Source organism: Symphalangus syndactylus, chromosome X (assembly GCF_028878055.3).
Source record: "Symphalangus syndactylus isolate Jambi chromosome X, NHGRI_mSymSyn1-v2.1_pri, whole genome shotgun sequence".
NCBI lineage: Eukaryota > Metazoa > Chordata > Mammalia > Primates > Hylobatidae > Symphalangus > Symphalangus syndactylus.
Window position 1 is genome coordinate 42898586 of NC_072447.2, and position 21607 is coordinate 42920192.

The 21607-nt window shown below is 36.7% G+C and overlaps 1 protein-coding gene across 1 annotated transcript in view; it reads left to right on the forward strand.

Annotated features, from left to right (window-relative positions):
• The window catches only part of IL1RAPL1 (interleukin 1 receptor accessory protein like 1), a 1380067-nt gene that overhangs the window by 201206 nt on the left and 1157254 nt on the right, over positions 1-21607 (forward strand). Inside the window, exon 2 of the mRNA XM_055267893.2 lies at positions 5653-5758. Coding sequence (XP_055123868.1) covers positions 5677-5758 — 82 coding nt within the window. The 5' untranslated portion in view covers positions 5653-5676. The remainder of the gene's footprint in view (positions 1-5652; positions 5759-21607) is intronic.

The following is a 21607-nucleotide window of genomic DNA, read 5'->3' on the forward strand; positions in this document are numbered from 1 at the left end:
CTATTTACACTTTATTCCTGAAACTTGCCATTTCACATCCTTGCTGTAATCATTTCCTATTGCTGCTTTAAGAAGTCACCACAAACTTAGTGGCTTAAAATAACTCCATTTTTAAATCTTATAATTCTGCAGATCAGATGTTCAAAATGGGCGTAAAATCAAGGTGTTTGACATGCTTACTTTTCTTGTGGAGAACGTATGAGAAAATCTGTTTCCTTGACTTTTCCATCTCCTAGGGGCCACAAACATTCATTGTCTCATGGCCTGTTCTTCCACCTTCACAGTGTATCACTTGAACCTCTGACCTTTGTTTCCATCCATATATTTAGTATTTTCTCTTTCTGAGTCTGATTCTTCTGCTCTCCTTTTGTAAGAGAGTTTGTGATTGCTTTGGGCACACCTGAATGATGATCTCCCATCTCAAAATTCTTAACTTAATCACATCTATACAGTCTCTTTGCTATGTAGAGCAACATATTCACAAGTTCCAGAGATTGGGACCTGGGCATGTTTGGTGAGAGGAAAGGGACAACATTCTGCCTACCACACTGAGTATTTCACTCATCTTTGTCTTGGACCCAGAATTTCGTTTCCCTCACGGTACTGGTACCACAACAGAGACATAGATCAGTGGAACAGAACAGAGCCCTCAGAAATGATGCCACATATCTACAACTATCTGATCTTTGACAAACCTGACAAAAACAAGAAATGGGGAAAGGATTCCCTATTTAATAAATGGTGCTGGGAAAACTGGCTAGCCATATGTAGAAAGCTGAAACTGGATCCCTTCCTTACACCTTATACAAAAATTAATTCAAGATGGATTAAAGACTTGCATGTTAGACCTAAAACCATTAAAATCCTACAAGAAAACCTAGGCAATACCATTCAGGACATAGGCGTGGGCAAGGACTTCATGTCTAAAACACCAAAAGCAATGGCAACAAAAGCCAAAATTGACAAATGGGATCTAATTAAACTAAAGAGCTTCTGCACAGCAAAAGAAACTACCATCAGAGTGAACAGGCAACCTACAGAATGGGAGAAAATTTTTGCAACCTACTCATCTGACAAAGGGCTGATATCCAGAATCTACAATGAACTCAAACAAATTTACAAGAAAAAAACAAACAACCCCATCAAAAAGTGGGCAAAGGACATGAACAGACACTTCTGAAAAGAAGACATTTATGCAGCCAAAAAACACATGAAAAAATGCTCATCATCACTGGCCATCAGAGAAATGCAAATCAAAACCACAGTGAGATACCATCTCACACCAGTTAGAATGGCCATCATTCAAAAGTCAGGAAACAACAGGTGCTGGAGAGGATGTGGAGAAATAGGAACACTTTTACACTGTTGGTGGGACTGTAAACTAGTTCAACCATTGTGGAAGTCAGTGTGGCGATTCCTCAGGGATCTAGAGCTAGAAATACCATTTGACCCAGCCATCCCATTACTGGGTATATACCCAAAGGACTATAAATCATGCTGCTATAAAGACACATGCACACGTATGTTTACTGCGGCACTATTCACAATAGCAAAGACTTGGAACCAACCCAAATGTCCAACAACGATAGACTGGATTAAGAAAATGTGGCACATATACACCATGGAATACTATGCAGCCATAAAAAATGATGAGTTCGTGTCCTTTGTAGGGACATGGATGAAACTGGAAAACATCATTCTCAGTAAACTATCCCAAGGACAAAAAACCAAACACCGCATGTTCTCACTCATAGGTGGGAATTGAACTATGAGAACTCATGGACACAGGAAGGGGAACATCACATTCCGGGGACTGTTGTGGGGTGGGGGGAGGGGGGAGGGACAGCATTAGGAGATATACCTGATGCTAAATGACGAGTTAATGGGTGCAGCAAAACAACATGGCACATGGATACATATGTAACAAACCTGCACATTGTGCACATGTACCCTAAAACCTAAAGTATAATAATAAAAAAAAAATAAATAAATAAAAAAGAAAGTCTCTCCTTCGTGATCTAGATGAAATACTTCTTCCCCTGGAAGCCCTTTTCTTTGACTTCACCACACCCAGACTGGAGCAGAATTAATTGATTCCTTCCTCTACTCTCTAAGCACATTATACTGAATAAATGGCAACAGGGCCAGTCTAATTAAATAGGTAAGCATTTGTTTCCTTTATTGGCCTTTTTGATTAGACTCCATTGCATTGTCTTTGTGTCCCCACTACATCATAGAAAAACATCTTATAACTAGTATATGCTCAATAAGGGTTTCTCTAATGATGGGTTTAAATATCAAAATTGAACTGCATATAATAGCAACCATATCTAGTCTTTCATTCATTTATCTTTTTCCTGCTAGCATTCATTGAGCATTGGAAATAAAAAGTTGCATAAAACTCACATTTACCCTTCAGGGCCTTCCAGTCAAGTAGAAAGCTGGTATACACAGAAAACTTGATAGGGACAGGATGTGAATATTAGTAGTATGAATTAATTAGTAGTACTTACAATAATAATAAAAGTAATAACAACTGCAATAACAACAATAAAAACAGAAGCTTTGCCTGTAATCCCAGCACTTTGGGAGGCCAAGGCAGACAGATCACCTGAGGTCAGGAGTTCAAGACCAGCCTGGCCAACATAGTGAAACCCCGTCTCTACTAAAAATACAAAAATTAGCCGAGTGTGGTGGCGGGCCCCTGTAATCCCAGCTACTTGGGAGGCTGAAAGAGGAGAATCATTTGAACTCGGGAGGCAGCGGTTGCAGTGAGCCAAGATCGCGCCATTGCACCCCAGCCTGAATGACGGAGAGAGACTCCGTCTCAAAAACAAACAAACAAAAATCCCGGAAGCTTTGATTTGTTGTTCTTTCTATGTGCCAGTGCTGTTCTAAGCACTATGCTATATGTACTATTATAATACTTACTTTGCAAATGAGGAAACTAGTCACAGAGAGGTTATTTGTTCCAAATCACGGTTGACAGGTGGCAAAGCTGGGATATATAGACTTTCTGCTCTTAACCATTGTGATATGCTCATTCTGCATAAGGTTTAGTAGTGGTTTATGTGAAGCCAAATGGTGAATGGTATTGACAGGAAACAGGCAATTGGTTTCAGGTCCATTTATCCAGAAATTGAGGCCTCTTGAAATTAGTTCACCAATTATAAGCAATAAGAAAATATGTGAGGACCTCACTAAATGATTATGTACAGTTTGTATTGCTATTTCTGGGTACAAATTTTGATTATGCAGCAAGGATAGCAAAGCTTGGATGTCTATGGCTAGATATATTTAATCTGTTTTTCAATTTAAGACACAATAAACTTCCTCAAAGAAGTTTGTAAAGATTATTATAGATTGACCAAGATGTTAAGTCTGAAATTCTCTGGATTTCTTTTTGTGTTCCCTAATACACAAAGTTTCAAGAGATTCAGTTAAGGATCTTGATATAACCAAATTGATGCTTTCCATACCAATTAATTTTAAGAAATAGAATTGCAAACTAGCCTATATGCTTTATAGAAATGAAATGAGTAAGGAAATAGTATTTTGAACAGAAGTAAAGTAGGAAGATAGTTGAGATGAAACGTCTTGCGGTGTATAGTTGGGTCCTGGAGTTTCTTGGGCAGTGCTAATTAAACTCACACAGAGAAGAACTGATTCTCACAGCTAACCTGAAGGCTGAAGATGTCAACTTGAAGATTTCCTGCAGCTCCAGTTAGTGTGGTGGCTGGGAAATGGGATTTGGGTTTTAGGAATGCATGACTCAGTTTTGTACTTTAATGAGGCAGTTCATCAAATGTGTCTGATGAATCAGCTCTTTGGATTAGGTTTCATTTATGTCTTTATGTAAACTTAAGGTCTTTGGATAGAAAACTTAAACAGATTATCATCCCTTAAAGGTGCTGCCATTAAAATAGATTGTTTTCCATGCTATTACAAATTCACTGATTTTTCTGAATAAAATGGTGATGGTGACACCTTGTCGCAGGTGAATGGATTTTGCTTTTGTTTTGTGAATTAAAATGTGTTTTAACAGACTTATTAATGTGAGTAAATTAATCAATTAAAACCATTCAGAAGTATCTGAATGAGGCTCTGGGAGAACACAAAATGTGATAGTTTTGGCTTTCTCATCTTTAATAAAGTTACAGTGATTGAAAGCTGGGTATGCTCAGTCCTCAAGTGTCTTGCAAAGAAACTTGTGCTGTCATAAGTTTACAATATATTTGAACTGTGTTCTGATTTGCCACTTTTTGAAAGTCAGTCTTTCAGCTCTACTATCTCAGTCTTATAGAAAAAGAAAAGAAGCAGAGAGTAGAATGGTGGTTGCCAAGGGCTGGGACAGGATGGGGAAAAATGCGGAGATGTTGGTCAGAGGGTACAAACTTGCAGATATACAATGAGTACATTCTGGGTATCTAATGTACAGCATGTTGACTATAGTTAATGATACTACATTGTATACTTAAAATTCGTTGAGAGTAGATCTTAAGTCTTACCACACACAAAAATATAGCAACTATATCATTTGAAGTATGTGTTAGCTAACTTTATAGTGGTAATCATTTCACAATATATATGCATATCAAAACACATTTTACATTTTAAACATATCCAACTTTGTGAATTATACCTCAATAAAGCTGAAGGATGATTTTCTGAGGAAGACAATGTTCGTTTATTTAATTTCAAATGAAATATTTCTCCTTTGGAAATCCAAACACACTAGGTTAGTGTCCCTTCTTATATCCCTCTGCAAGCCTTATAATAGAAAGAAATGACTTTTTGGTAGCTTCATTGAGTGTTGTTTCTTCTTCTTTCTTCTTTCTTCTTCTTCTTCCTTTGTTGCTTAGGCTGGAGTACAGTGACACAATCTCAGCTCACTGCAGCCTTGACCTCCCAGGCTCAAGCCATCCTCCTACATCAGCCTCCCAAGTAGCTGGCCCTACAGGTGCACTCCACCACGCCCAGCTATTTTTTTTTTTTTTTGTAGTGATGGGGGTTTTGCCATGTTGCCCAGGCTGGTCCCAAACTCCTGGGCTCAAGGGATCTGCCCGCTTCAGCCTCCCAAAGTCATGAGCCACTGTGCCTGGCCAGAGTATACATTCTTTTAATAAAAACAAAGGTCTTAAAATTATCTTAAAGTATCTTTTAGAGGTTTTTGAAAGAAGATTCTAAAATCACGATTAAATATTTTGAGGCATACAGTTTATGATTTAATCTCTATTGGAAAGAATGACACTGAATAAAACCACATTCTATTGCAGCATGGAATGTTAAGAATGTCAGTTTGGATGATTTTTATTAAGATAAATTGTTAGTGAAATAATTCTTTTGAAGGGATTGTTTCCACTTCTTTAAATACAACTAGGGCGTTTAAATAAAAAATCCAAAACCTCAAGTGAACATAAGATTTTAAAGCATTTTGGGGGTGAGGGCTATGGAGGCATAATTTTGGTATTACCGGTTTCGATTTAACTTAGGAACCACAACATTTGGGAAAATATGATAGAAATCCTGGTTATATTCTTTCCTTTTGTGTAATTCATTGCACCCATCATGTTTGATCAAAGTTATGAAACTCTTATAATATTGCTATTTTTAAAACATGTATGTTTTTCTTCTTTTTAATCTTTGCTTTAGGAAACAGCCTTTAAGAGCTGGAAGATGAAAGCTCCGATTCCACACTTGATTCTCTTATACGCTACTTTTACTCAGAGTTTGAAGGTTGTGACCAAAAGAGGCTCCGGTAAGCAGTATTCCTCTATTTTTTACTTGTTTTTATAGCTTAAAGTGATAGTGCTACATTTACACATGTGCCATTTGTGGAAAAGTTGAGAATGATCAGTTATCAATATTGTGGAGATATTGTAGATATTATAAGTAAATGGGTGGAGCACACTTATAAGGAATTAGAAAAGTGAGAGTGGATTCAAAAGAATGTGGCTTATTTTGTTAATTACTATGAATTGGCATGGATTCAATAGCAAAGCCTTGTATTTAGATTTCATTTTGTGGTAGGATTTTAAGTATTCTTATATAAACAGTGTTATTTAATTTTTTGCATGGAAATATTATTGTATCTTTGATGTTAACTTTTATTGTTACCATTTTGATGTTAGCTGTACTTAGGGAAGATTCTTTTCAGGGTTGTACTCCAGCTGATTTGATGAATTGTTTGGAAGTATATAAAGAAAACATTAGTGTTATTGAAGAAAATGTCATGAGGAAGCACTAATATTTTAATAGGAAATATAGAGGTAAAGTAGGATGGTAATGAAAGGAACTACTAAATAGATTAATGTTGGCATTTATGAAAAACTTTACATGTTATCAAGCATCTAGGTTTGTAGTGGACTGTTGATAGTTCAATTGTATGGGACAATTGAATAAATACCATTATCAATGTGAAGTTGTATCTTGTCTAGTAAGTCACTGATAATATAAAGCCTTGTCATGCTCACACTATGTGGAGTCATATAATTTTTGAAGTTATAGCTTTTAGGTATAAAGGAAGAAGAAGGGTATTGTGTTTTGTTGCTAGAATTAGAATGTATTGTCTGTTAGTTCTAGAGAGCCTGTGAGAAAAAGAAGATGAGATAATGTACAGGAGGTTGCAGTGTTGTGATATAAGCAATTGCATGGACAAAAGCATCTTTCGAATTCAGAAAGGAAAGGGAATGAAAGGGCTGAAATGGGGCTGTGAAGCAACCATCTTAACCATGAGGCTAAAAGGCTTCAAACTCACTTTGATGATGTAACGAAAAAGCCCACATGCAGGGGAAATAGGGAGCAGCTCTGCTCTCGTGAGCCCCTCCTGGGGATAAAGTCTGGAGGGAAATTGGGGAGGGCATTGTGAATGGACAAAGGTTTGGTACATGGTTGAAAGTTAAAAAAAAAGTACTGAGATTGTTGGTTCTAGCATATTTGGTTATTATACAGCTGTTGTATCTGCCATTGATGTGGTTATAGGCAACGCGAAAAAAATACTGTTGCTATGTCTACACATTATTTCATCTCTTCTTCTCAGTGGATCTTTTGAATGAGATAAAACCCTAGGGCAGGATTATGATGTGTAGTGGTTTATGTAATTTGAATGGGTTAATGGGAAATAACATATATCTTGATTTCTTTAATTGTACTATGCTCAAGTACAGTTGAGCATAACCAAGAGAGTTAGAGTGGGTAGAAAGGGGAGTAAATAGTGATGAAAGCTGATAATTTTTACAACAATGATGTTTTCTGGAATAGAAATTTACATTAAAATCACTTAACATAGGTTTTTGAGATAGTGGCTATATAGAAGAGAAACACTCATTTGTGTATTATAACAAAATGACAATAGTTCATGCAAAATAGAAATATTGATTAATTCTATAAAACTTTATTTTTCTGGTTATTACCACTAATTATATAAAATCTGTTTTTTTTCAGTTCTTTCTGTGTATGTCAGATCTATGATTTATTCAAACAGAAATGTTACTCCTTTTTAAACATAAAGCAATGGTGATGGGTCCATTCTATATAACCTCTAATTGGGGGGCAAGAAATTTTAGCAAACTGGGACTTACTTTGTGTGTTTGAGAAGCATGAGAGCAGAGCTAGAAACATGGGGCAGTTGGAAAATGCAAATTTAATATAAATGCAGATATTAAAATGTCTGAAAAATCTATGTTAAGTGGTTTTAATGTAAGTTTCTATTCTAGAAAACATCATTGTTGTAAAAATTATCTGCTCTAAAGACTTCAGAAAACTCAAGAATCTGTCTCAAATTCAGTTTTATTTTAATTTTGTAATTATTTTAGAAGAATGGTAATAAGATGCTGTGCTAAGTTAAGCAGAAGTTCTGAGACCTTTCTCTCTTCAATTTATGAATGCAGTTGTCACATAATTATATAATACCTTCTAAACCGAATGTGTTTTCTATATTATAATGTAAAAATGACAAGGCAGGTACTGGGATTTTGCAGCATGCCTGATTTGTTTACTTTTCTATATGATGTGAATTAACATACCTTCCCTTAGTGTCTATATTAAGATCCAGATGGATGGAGGCTTGTTTGTTTGTTTGATTTTTGGATATTAAGTGTGCACTTTGGGAAGGAATAATGTTATTCTATCCATATACTTTCATAGCTTGGACTTATTTCAGCTGATGTCTGTTCCTGTGGCACCTTTGTTTGAGGGAAGCAGATATGTAGCTTACTGAATAGTGTCATTACTGATCTCCATACATCAAGTAGAAGAGGAGTGTACTTGGCATCTTTTCCTTAAAAGATTAATGGCTCAATCTTCATACCCAGCCCAACGTATAAAACCAGCAGCACCATGGCCAGGGGATAAAAATCAATTTTTGATGTTTGATTTTACATATTAACCAAGAGGACTTCTTATCTTTCTTCTTTCGTCTTATCATTTAATTCTCTTTTGATTCTTTATTTTATTCATCTTTTTGAAAGATCAATAAACATCACTCAAAACCTAATGCTTTTCATATGTCTTTCACTAGAATATTATTTTTAGTTCACTGTGACCACTAGAAAACCAGAACTAGATATTTTAATAATTAGGAACATATACAATATTATATTACACAGAGAAATATTGATTTTTATGGCATGTTAATTTTGTATAGTGTTTACTTTAGATTAACACATATGGTCATTCCATAAAAGTAGATATTTGTTTCTCATTAACATAACTAATTTGAAAGCAATAGGAGCTCTTATTACGCAAGCTGGAAATGTATTATTTTTATCACATTGCCTTACAGTCCCATCACTATTGATTTAAGGAACAGATTAAATATAATAAGGTAGGCCGGGTGCGGTGGCTCATGCCTGTAATCCCAGCACTTTGGGAGGCTGAGGCGGGTGGATCCACGAGGTCAGGAGATCGAGATCATCCTGGCTAACACAGTGAAACGCCGTCTCTACTAAAAATACAAAAAAATTAGCTGGGCGTGGTGGCAGGCACCTGTAGTCCCAGCTACTTGGGAGGCTGAGGCAGGAGAATGGCATGAACCTGGGAGGCAGAGCTTGCGGTGAGCCGAGATCGCACCACTGCACTCCAGCCTGGGCGACAGAGCGAGACTCCATCTCAAAAAAAAAAAATATATATATATATATATATGGCAATTATATCATTATAACATTCTTGATTGAAATATTAAAATGCAACTTTATAACATTTTGTTTTAAATATCACTTCAGATATGTACAATATGTTATGACAACTAAGGACTATATCTGGTCTCTCAGGTAATGTTCTAAAGTTGTGCCTACATTTAGAATCAAGACTTTTAATATCTATGGAAGCACATATTCAGCATTTGTTACACAATAGATTTTATCCTAGGACAATTTCATACCTATTTTTTTTAGTTTTTATAAGTAGCACTTGATGAAAGAGGCTAAGATGACCAGTATTACCAATCCCCCTCAAGCATGTGAAGTATTATAGCAATTCAGTAAATAAACATCTCAGTTACTGTCATTTTTAGAATTCTGAAAAAAAAAAAAAAAATCCCCCACATGCAAAGCAAACGTTTGCTTGGAGAATCTTTGTATCTCAACCAGTTGAGGAAATTTAGCTTTACATTCTTGTTTGTTGGTCCCTTTCTTCATTCCTTCCTCCCTTCTTTCCCTTTTTGTTCTTTCCTTCCTTCCTTTCTTCCTCCCTTTCTTCTTCTCTGCTAGTATATTTACCTGCAAATAAAAAGAATTTATTTTCATATTCCCACTGTGTCTTGGTAGGACTTTTCAAACTATAAAAATATTATTATTACTTTGCATGGTTGAAGTATTTGAAATGTTCTGTCTTTACAAGGCCATTCAAAGAGGTTAGCATAGTCTTTGTTAATAATAGCTATTCTTAAATATATACATTTTAAAATGGTGTATAAGAAAATCTGGAGTAAGATTTGGGAGCAGGGAAATAGTATAAATAGTTGAAGGACTGTTATGGACAAAGTATGACTATAGCACTTTGTGGGTACTAAAGTGTGAGTTATAATTTGCCTGAAAAGTTTGGGATACTGAAGAAAAATGAAGCTAGAGGGATCCGGACGTAGAAATTAGGTAAGAAAAGGGGTTCCATGATGTTTTTCTCTCAAAAACATCCTCAGAATATAAGGTGGTGAGTGCAAGGACCATGATTAATGTATGCTTATAATCTCTACAGTGCCAAATATGCTGTTTCAGAGTCAGGGTTCAAGGAAATGTCTTAATGAATTAATGACTGCATGAATGGTTGAGTGAGTGGTTTTAATACTCAGAGTTACATCAGTGAGGATGCTACAGGACCAAAATGATGTTAGAAAGATAAAGGTAAAATTAAATGATTTTTTTCTTAAAGAGCAATCAGTATAATGTGAGACTACTGAAGCAAAAGATATAACTCAGAATAAGCAATATCTAGGACATGATAAGGGTTTAGATGAAGACAATGAACCTTTACAAATGGGGGGAGTGTTTTCATGGGCTTGAAATGCAGTTCAAAATCTGTTAAAGGGTAAGGAAAATGATTCTTCAAGTATTTTTCTATTGGAATTCTACTATGTTTAGTGCTGCTTTAAAGAAGTACCAATGTCATTGTGCAGAAGTTTTGAGTTTAATGGTATTGTTCCATAATGGCCCTTATGAAAAGGCTGTAGCTCATGATTACTAATACAGGATAAATAAGCAAGTGACTTCAGGATAGGAAAAAAGTATTCACAGTTATTAGAGCATATGGAGAAGAGTAAATGGCTGCATTACCAAAAAGCACATGTTATTTTAGGAGGAATTTATATAAAAGCTCCCTAAAGCATCCAGCTATTAGAGAGTAAAAGGGTTACCAAAAGGAGTTGATCTTCTCTTCGTTCTAGAACCTGACAGTGGACACCTGTTTGTGTAAATTATTTAGATGCAATTCTTCTTGACAGCAAGAGGAAGGCAAGCCTCAAGAGGTTTTCCTAAACTTGTGACTCTAGGCCCAAATAATTTATAAAAGGTAAGAGTAGTGAAATAACCAAAGACACAGTTTCAGTTCTAATTTTTGTGTTGTTACATATGAATATTCATTTAAGTAAAAGAAATTATACTACTGTGTAAAGAAAGTGAAATTTAACTGAATAGGAATGAGAAAGTCTAGTGGGGGTACTTCCATCTCATGTCAGTGTGATTTATGTGCAGCTGCTCTCTTGAGCATTCCTGTAAGTCAATGAGCTTAATTTCACATGATTAAGAGACAACCTAGTCCCCTAGCATCTGCCTTTTATTATGTTACCATGTGTTTATTCTCAGTTTGTCAAATATGTCAGAAAAGATAAGGTGTTTCTCTTTATTTTCCCTTGGGGTAGCTTATAGGATCAAACTTCTGGGGCTTTGTTTCTTTACCTTTTGAAGTTAAAAAAATGCACTTTAATTTTTTCTCAGGAAAAAAAATTCTTGTATTTATTGTAATTTTTACAAATTTTGAAATTAGATCTAGAGTAATTTTAATATTCCTTTGAAATTATGCCCTTAAATAATAAGTCTAACAAAAATGGAACTTGCACCTAACAAAATAAAATTAGCCAATATCTTTGTTTAGTTATAGCTATGTTCTGTTATACCTATATTCTGTTATACCTATGAATTTCCCCACAAACTTACCCATTCAGTTTTAGTTGTCAGTCTAATTTTATATAGAGTTGGCACAGATGAATGCCAATTGTGGAAAATGATGCCTGCTTCATGGTGAGTTAAGGATAAAAGGCAGTATGAATGAATCTTCCAAGTTGACTAAGACTTCAATGAGGAGGAGAATATTACAATTTAGTAAGTATAGTATTCCAGGTTAATCCAACTTATTAACTTGGAATTTGAACTAATTAACTTGGAATATTATTATTATTAGTTGTATTAGTATTCCAACTTATTAACTTGGAATATTACTTATTATAAGTAATAATATTCAAAGTATTATAAGTATATAAGTGTGGTACTGTATTATGAGGGTACAAAATAATATATTGTTCTATATATTTGATGGAAGAGGTGAGGGATCGAGGGAAGCAGTATGGAAGCTAGCAAATGGTAGCCAATTTAAGTTTTGTTAGAGAAATGATGTTCGTATTAGTCTATTTTCATGCTGCTGATAAAGACATACCTGAGACTGGGCAATTTACAAAATAAAGAGGTTTAATTGGACTTTCCACATGGCTGGGGAAGCCTCACAATCATGGCAGAAGGCAAGGAGGAGCAAGTCACATCTTACATGGATGGCAGAAGGCAAAAAGAGAGCTTGTGCAGGGAAATTCCCGTTTTTAAAACCATCAGATCTTGTGAGACTCATTCACTATCATGAGAACAGTGCAGGAAAGATCTGCCCCCATAATTTAATCGCCTCCCACTGGGTTCCTCCCATGACAGGTGGGAATTGTGGGAGTTACAGTTTAAGGTGAGAGTTGGGTGGGGACACAGCCAAACCATATCATTCCACCCCTGGCCCCTCCCAGATCTCATGTCCTCACGTTTCAAAACCAATCATGCCATCACAACAGTCCCCCAAAGTCTTAACTCATTTCAGCATTAACTCGAAAGTCCACAGTCCAATGTCTCATTTGAGACAAGTCAAGTCCCTTTGGCCTATGAGCCTGTAAAATCAAAAACAAGTTAGTTACTTCCTAGATACAATGGGGGTACAAGCATTGGGTAAATACAGCCATTCCAAATGGGAGAAATTGGCCAAAACAAAGGGACTACAGGCCCCATGCAAGTCCAAAATCTAGCAGGGCAGTCAAATCTTAAAGCTTCAAAATGATCTCTTTTGACTCCATGTCTTGCTCATCTGGGTCATGCTGATGGAAGAGGTGGGTTCCCATGGTCTTGGCAGCTCTACCCCCGTGGCTTTGCAGGTTACAACCTCCCTCCCAGCTGCTTTCATGGGCTAGTGTTGAGTGTCTGTGGCTTTTCCAGGCACACAATGCAAGCTGTCGGTGGGTCTACCATTCTGGGGTCTTGAGGATGGTGGCCTGCTTCTTACAGCTCCACTAGGCGGTGCCCCGGTAGGGACGCTGTGTGGGGGCTCTGGCCCCACATTTCTATTCTGCATTGCCCTAGCAAAGATTCTCCATGAGAGCCCCACCCTTACACCAAACTTCTGCCTGGGCATCTAGGCATTTCCATACATCTTCTGAAATCTAGGTAGAGGTCACCAAACCTCTGTGCACTGCCAGGCTCAACACCATGTGGAAGCCACCAAGGCTTGGGGCTTGTACCCTCTGAAGCAACAGCCTGAGCTCTGTGTTGGCCCCTTTCAGCCACAGCTGGAGCGGCTGGGACATAGGGCACCAGGTCCCTAGACTGCACACAGCAGGAGGACCCCGGGCCCAGCCCATGAAATCACATTTTCCTCCTAAACCTCTGGGCCTATGATGGTGGGGGACTGCTGTGAAAACCTCTGACATACCCTGGAGACATTTTCCCCACTGTCTTGGAGATTAACGTTTGGTTCCTCGTTACTTATGCAAATTTCTGCAGCCAGCTTGAATTTCTCCTCAAAAAATGGGATTTTCTTTTCTATCACATTGTCAGGCTGCAAATTTTCCAAACTTTTAGGCTCTGCTTCCTTCATAAAACTGAATGCCTTTAACAGCACCCAAGTCACCTTTTGAACGCTTTGCTGCTTAGAAATTTCTTCCACTAGATACCCTATATTATCTCTCTCAAGTTCAAAGTTCAACAAATCTCTAGGGCAGGGGCAAAATGCTGCCAGTCTCTTTGCTAAAACATAACAAGAGTCACCTTTGCTCCAGTTCCCAACAAGTTCCTCATCTCCATCTGAGAACACCTCAGCCTGGACCTTATTGTTCATATCACTATCAGCGTTTTTGTCAAAGCCATTCAGCAAGTCTCTAGGAAGTTCTAAACTTTCCCACATTTTCCTGTCTTCTTCTGAATCCTCCAAACTGTTCCAACCTCTGCCTGTTACCCAGTTCCAAAGTTGCTTCTGCATTTTCCGGTATCTTTTCAGCAATGCCCTACTCCTGGTACCAATTTATTGTATTAGCCTGTTTTCATGCTTCTGATAAGGACATACCTGAGACCAGGAAGAAAAAAGGTTTAATTGGACTTACAATTCCACATGGCTGGGGAAGCCTCACAATCGTGGTAGAAGGCAAGGAGTACGTCACATCTTACATGGATGGCAGCAGGCAAAAAGCTTGTGTAGGGAAATTCCCATTTTTAAAACCATCAGATCTCATGCGATTCATTCACTGTCACAAGAACAGTGCAGGAAAGACCCACCCCCATAATTCAATCACCTGCCACCAGGTTCCTCCCATGACAGGTGGGAATTGTGGGAGTTAAAATTCAAGGTGAGATTTGGGTGGGGACACAGCCAAACCATATCAATGTTTATAGTAGAGATAGCATACAGGCATTCACTGCTAGGACCAGAGGATTAACCCCTGATCTATGGGTGGTCAGCTATAGGCTTGCACATGATCCATAAGGTGGCTTGGAAATTAGGGATGCTGGTGTATCAGTATCCTACTGATGTTTTAACAAATTGCTACAAACATAGTGACTTAAAGCAACACAAATTTATTATCTCACAGTTCTTGAGGTTCTTCATCATCACATCTCCTCTGACTCTGACCCTTCTACCTCTCTCTTTCCCTTATAAGGGTCTTCATTATTATATTGGGCATCCTCAGGTAACCCAGGACAATCACTCCATCTTAAAATCATGAATTTAATCAAATTGGAAAGGTACCTTTTGCCATGTAATATAACATAGTCATATGCTTCAGGGATGAGGCAGTAGACATCTTTCCAGAGAGCATTATTTGGCTTACTGCAACTGGCAATTAGCCAATTCAAACAAACTGTCTATTGAATGCATTGAAGACTAGACAAAGAATTGTCAGCCAGGAGCCAGATGGGAATGGAAGAGAAAAGAACAGGGAAGTTGAAAACTTTTGCTGAAGGGCCTATGCAATCCATGGTGCATGATAAAAGGTGCAGGGGGTTTGTAGCAAAAGAAGAAAAGGGAAAGAAAACAGGGCAGAGGGAAAGGAAGGATGAGAAATGCGGAAAGAGAAAGAGGAAACTGATACTAGTGATGCTTTGGATCTTAAGAACATTTTAAGATTCATCTGCACACTACACATATACTTTCAAAAATACCCCCTTTTCTTTGTGGTAGGCTAAAGGTGTCTGTGTTCCTTTCAACAAAATAATACCTGACCTGAAAATGATTTCCAGACGTAAAGTAATAGCAGTGAGAATAGTGAAGACAGAAGAGACAGCAATTTTAAAGTTAGACTCAATTGAAATAGATGATCAAGTAGATGTGAGAGGTTGAAAGAGGTAAAGAAAAACATTCTGTAATGAGAGGATTGGGATACCATCCATCATGTTAAAGGCCCCCAAAGCACAGAAACTTGAAATGACTACCTATTGAAAGAAAATAGTGAGGTCTTTGTGACTAAGATGAAGCCCCAAATGTAGATTGAGGATAGAATATGAAGGGTTTTGAATATCTTGCAAGGGATTTTGGATTTTATCTTGAGAACCAAATATTTTGGCTGAGATATTTAATAACTTTGCAAATCGCTTTAGTAGAAAATTCTGTCTGTGTGGTTGGGCCTCTGATTTGATGGATCTGTTCATTGTGGTGTCTCCTCTACACCATAAAGATGAAACTTCTTGCTTTGTATATGATGGTGTTACACACATTTGTGAGTCCATCAGTAAAGCTGCCTTTACAGAGAAGGGAAGACACACAATCAAGCTATGTAGGATCACACATGAAAATGGCATGGTCAAACCTGCTGTTTGACATGTAACACTCCCTGTAGAAAAGACTAGGGTGGGATTCCAGAATGACCAGTAAGGAACTGAATATATTTACATATACTGAGGGCCTGAAAAGCAATCAAAGGGACTGAAAATAAGTTTCTGAAGAATATATAGGATCTAGTGAGTGTTTGGAGATGCATTGTGAAATAATTCGAGGAGAAGTTATATTGATGGTGTCACCAGTTACAGAGAGATCAATGGCAGTTTTTGTGGGGAGAGTGGATGGAATGAGGTCAATTCGGAACATACAAGCTGTGGTAGTCACTGGAAATACTGAGCTAATGGATTTATTGGTCTGGAATTGTACTAGTTTCCTGTGGCTTCTGTAACAAATTGCCACAAACTGGGTGACTTAAAACAATAAAATTTATCCTCTCACAGTTCTGGAGGCCAGAAGCCCGAAATCAAAGTATAAGCAGGGCCACCCTTCTGAAGGCTCTGTGACAGAACACTTCCTTGCCTCTTCCACCTTCTGGTGGCTTTAGTTTTCCTTGGGTTGTGGCTGCTACCATCTTCACATGGCCTTCTCCTCTGTGTCTTTAATCTCCTTCAGCTTTTCTCTTATAAGGACACCTGTCATTGAATTTCGGATCCCCTGGGAAAATCCAGCATGATCTCATTTTGAGATCTGTAACCTTAATTACATCACAAAGATTCTTTATCCAAATAAATTCATATGCACAGGTCTTGGTGGACATATCTTTTGGGGGACCACTGTTCACACTGCAAATGTCAAAGCAGGAGGTATGGATTTTGAAATTGTCCTCATATTGAGAGCAACATGATGGAATGAGATTATCCAGGGAAAACATGCAGAGAGAGAAGAGGAAAAGAAAAGGGAAAGGGAGAGGATCAAGGATTCTGTGGAACACTAGCCCTGAAGAGGCTGGCAGAGAAAGAGCAGCCAGTCAGGGAAAGAGACTAAGGGAAAGCTAAGGGAGGAAGAAAGAGACCTTACTTGTTTTGGTTCCTGCAAACCAAGAGTGGAGAAAGTTTCAAAATGAAAGAATGATCGTGTTAAATTCTTTGGAAAGTTGTGTCAGATAACTGAAAATACGTCATTAAATCAAGATTCAGGAAAATGTAGGGGTGGAGAGACAAGGGAGTCTAAGAGAAGTTGATGTCAGGTTTTAAAAAGTATATATTGTACAAAATCGGTATATTAAAGGGCCTTTGTATATTGAAGGGATCTTATTTATTTATTTATTTATTTATATTTATTTATTTTGAGACGGAGTCTCGCCCTGTCATCCAGGCTGGAGTGCAATGATGTGACCTCGGCTCACTGCAACCTCCGCCTCCAGAGTTCAAATGATTCTCCTACCTCAGCCTCCTGAGTAGCTGAGATTACAGGCACCCGCCACCATGCGCAGCTAATTTTTTTATTCTTAGTAGAGACAGGGTTTCACCGTGTTGGCCAGGGTGGTCTTGAACTCCTGACCTCGTAATCCGCTCGCCTTGGCCTCCCAAAGTGCTGGGATTACAGGCGTGAGCCACCACACCCGGCCAGGGATTTTACTTTTTAAAATTTGTTTAACTCTTTAGAAATTATGCTTTTTCTGTTTAGGTAAAACAAGTATAAAACTTATGGTCATCCATGCTAATGAAAAGAACTGCGTTATAGTACAGATAAAATTTTTTCCAATCAAAAACTTCTTTTACCAAGAATTAAAACATGTTTTGCCATAGATAAACCTCCTGAAGGAAGGGTGATACTGATTTAATTTTCGTTTTTTTTCATTTCGTAGATACAGATATGGAAGATAGCTTACAAGTGTATTATAATTTTCCATGGTTAATCTTCATGTTAAGCATCGTTAAGTTCCAGGAAAGGTCTACAGACAGCTAATATTTACACTCCAACCTTCATCCACAGTGATGATCACAAAAATTACATCTTTTTAGTTAGTATCTCAGAAGTGGCTTACATTAATCTAATGAGTATTATATTAGGTTGGTGCAAAAGTAACTGCAATTTTTGCCATTACTTTCAATGGCAAAAACCACAATTAGTTTTGCACCTACCTTATAATACCCACAGCAGTGGAAATTAAAACACTTGGGTTTCAATGCAGCTCCTAGCGAGCCTTGTTGATTGGGAACATGTCCCTAACTGAAGCTGTCATGTCTTTGGTTTCCTTTTTCATAAAGTTTTGAACTACAACATCGTCCATACAAATAATAGTTCATCTTTTTGTTCCTTTCACAAATATTTATTGAGCACTTTCAATGCATACTAAGTATATACCTGACACTTTTTTCTGTAACTTATTTTACATGTTTGCAAATTGATCACACGTTTAAAAAGGCAGAGTTTGTGACCAGAGTACCTGAGGCCCATTGTTGGCTACATTTAACTTTATGCTGTACCGTTTGAGTCAGCACTACAGAGTGGAGGATGTTACTAGCTTAAAACAAAGGTTCTGTTAAGAGAAAAAAAAATTAGTTTTTATTTCTTTTTAAATAGCACACAGTATATCATTAGAAAGCCAGATTAAAAATAAGATACTTTTCCTTGCATGTGGTGATGTGACTAAGTAAAATTTGGTTTGGCAGTTTAAAATACCAAGCCATGTTTTAGTCTACTTTTGCTTTTTTAAGGCAAATTTCTTTTTGTAGAGTTATGGTCTCTTAAGACATCTGTGCAAGACACCTTGCATGGGAAATGTTGCCTTAAGGCAATGACAGTGAATAACTTTGTCAAGTTTTAAAATCTCCGAGGGTTATATATAAATATTTCTTTAAAAAATGTCAGTGAACCTCTTGTGAGTATTCTCAACACTATTCAATTGTCATTTATGTTTTACTAACTGTACTAAAATATTTCCAAATTAGTTTTGCTACCTTGAGCTCAATAAAGTACTGCCACTGGCATCTTACTTTAAGTTCTTAATGCATATTCCACTTATTTTGTATTCCAAATATTATGTTGTAAATGGTAAAGAAAAATTATTCTTATCAATGATGAAGAAAGATTTTCATACTCTGGCGAGTTAATATTTTTCTGAAATATTGTCATATCAGAAAAAATGCAACTATCTGAAAAGAGGATTCTTCCAATTTTTTCTATAAATATGTTCTATAAAGCAACTGTACTCTCCAATGCCATCTTGTGGCTTTTTAGGATTGATGAAAATGCAGTAATATACACAGAACATAGAGAGAAATAAACATGGGAAGAAAACTTCTGATGAATTATTGCTCAGTGATTATTTTACTTGATCTTAATACTTTTCAAACGTTTATTTGCTCTAATGTATTGCCTTAGGTTTTATAAAGAGTATATATATATATATATATATATATACATATATTTCTCCTATATTTTGCTACATTTTTATAATAGAAATGTTCATTGAGATCTTTTAAGGAGATAAAAATATCATATTTTTATGATCTTAGCATCGTGTCCATTTGTAGCCCTATATTACCAGAATTCAAATTATTTTGACAAGTGCATTGATATTATAGACTTACTAAAAATCCTCTTTTAATACATTGCTGTCATTAAGGTGTTGTCATTTTAATAATTCAGGTGTCAAAAGGAGAAAAAGTCATTCAAGATTTTAGTTGCTCACTAATATAAATAAGAGCTGCTGAGAAGAGTGTGGAAATGAAGATCTTGTGTGGATAGGTGTGTGCTTCACGACTAAGGTTTTCCTGCTGGTCTATTGGACTGGCCTTGGAATAGGAGATGGGAGGGCCTAGGTAGAATCAAGCTAAATGGAAAGCACTAGTCATCAGGCAAAGTTACTTTGAAAAAGCAATTACTTTTATCTGCATATCCCAAAGAATGAAGACCAAGAGAAATTACTGGTTGGCAATGTTTTGTTTTTTGAAAAATTTTCAAAGGGTCTTAGTTATAAATGCTTTTTCAAACGAAAGGCATATAATACACCCCCCACACACGAAAATATTAGCATGCTACCAATGTTTTCAAACTTTGATAAGAATATTTTTCCAGTTATGAGTACTCATCTAAAATATGCACAGCTGTACTCGATTACGTGTGTTTCTTTTAGGATTTTATGCATGGAACCTACTTCATCTTCTTAAAGGACAAAATAACAGGTTGTGTACACCAATGTTAACAAGCATTTATTGAATTCCTAATATATACCAAATGCGTGATAACATTGGTTCACATCAGCTATGCCTGGGCATAAAAAAGGTTAAAATATTTAGATATTTGTTTGTAGAAACTTCCCTTTTGTATTCTTTATTTGAAAAACAAACTTATGGAAAATTTTATTAATGGAAACCAAGGCAATATGATTTATCTTTATTAATTTGGTCATTCTTAGTTTTCTATACCTATGAATCATATCCTGAAAATTGTTTATATAATTTCCTCATAACTTTGCTGACTTTTTTAGAAACATATGGAGTGCTTATTTTTGTAACTGCATGCCTTTTTACTTTATAAAATCCATGTATCTGTCATGTCTTTGGAACTGGTGGTGCTATAGGCATTGTCCTTTCATATTCACTAGTCAGTTCTAATTTATTCTTTGTATTTAGCAAATGTTTTCAGACAAAACATACTGTAAACAAGCGACTGGACTGAATTCTCTGGGGGATTAAAAAAGAACAATCTACCACCTCTGCTATTAAATACCTTGCAAAAAATAAGTGATATGAGATTCCATACATTTATAGTATATTACTTTCCTATTATAGCTGTAACAAATCACCACAAATTTAGTGCCTTAAAGCAACACAAATTTATTATCTTATGGTGATGAAGGTCAGAAGTTCTAAAATCCAGGTATCAGCAGGGATGCATTCCTTTAGGAGGCTCCAGGGAAGAATCTGTTTTCTTGCTGTTCTCAGCTTCTAGAAACCACCTGTATTAGTTGTCTTGTTGCTCCTTCCTGAACTCAAAATCATCAGCATAGCATCTTCCAATCTCTCTAACCTTTACTTCTACTGTCACATCTCCTTCACTGACTCTAACTTTCCTGCCTCCCTCCTGTAAATATCCTTGTGATTACATTGGGCCCACCACTTTAATCCAGAATAATCTCTCCATCTCATGATCCTTGACTTAATCATACCTTCTAGGTTCCTTTTGCCACTTAAGGTAACAGTCACAGGTTCTAGGAATTAAGACATGGACATCTTTGGAGAGTCATTATTCTGTCAATCACAGTGGTATATTAGAGTAGCTTTTACATAAAATAACTTGATATGGATGGAATACAGCTATATCAGGGCACAGTACAGAATAAGTGATGAGGGAGTGTCAGGAGGAAAGGTGGAAAAAGATAGATGGGAGCCATATCACAAGGACTTTGTATGACATGACAAGAAATGCTAATATTATCGTCTAGGAAGTCACGAACCATTGAAGAAACTGAAGCAGAGCTGAGTAGGAATAACCTGACCAGATAGATTGGAAAGAGCTCTAAGACAAGAGAGTGGGAAATGAGGCCAATAGTCCAGGTAGGAAAGTCATGAATTGAGCCAGTAACAGCAGGAATAAAAGAAAGAGAGATGGATTTGATTGCTAGTAAAAACTGGAAGTAATAAAAACTAGCAGATCCTCAGTTGCTGAGGATTCAAAAACAGTAAGAATATGTGATTGCTGCATTTTAAAAATATCTATGTTTTATTTACCTAACTAAATAGTATAAGCTCACTGAGTATAAAAACATCTTTATCCATTTTTATATGTATACATATATGTGTATATATATATATCTTTTATAATCACTATGCTTAAAAAAGTCATTGCATAATCAGTACTCAGTACATCTTTGTAT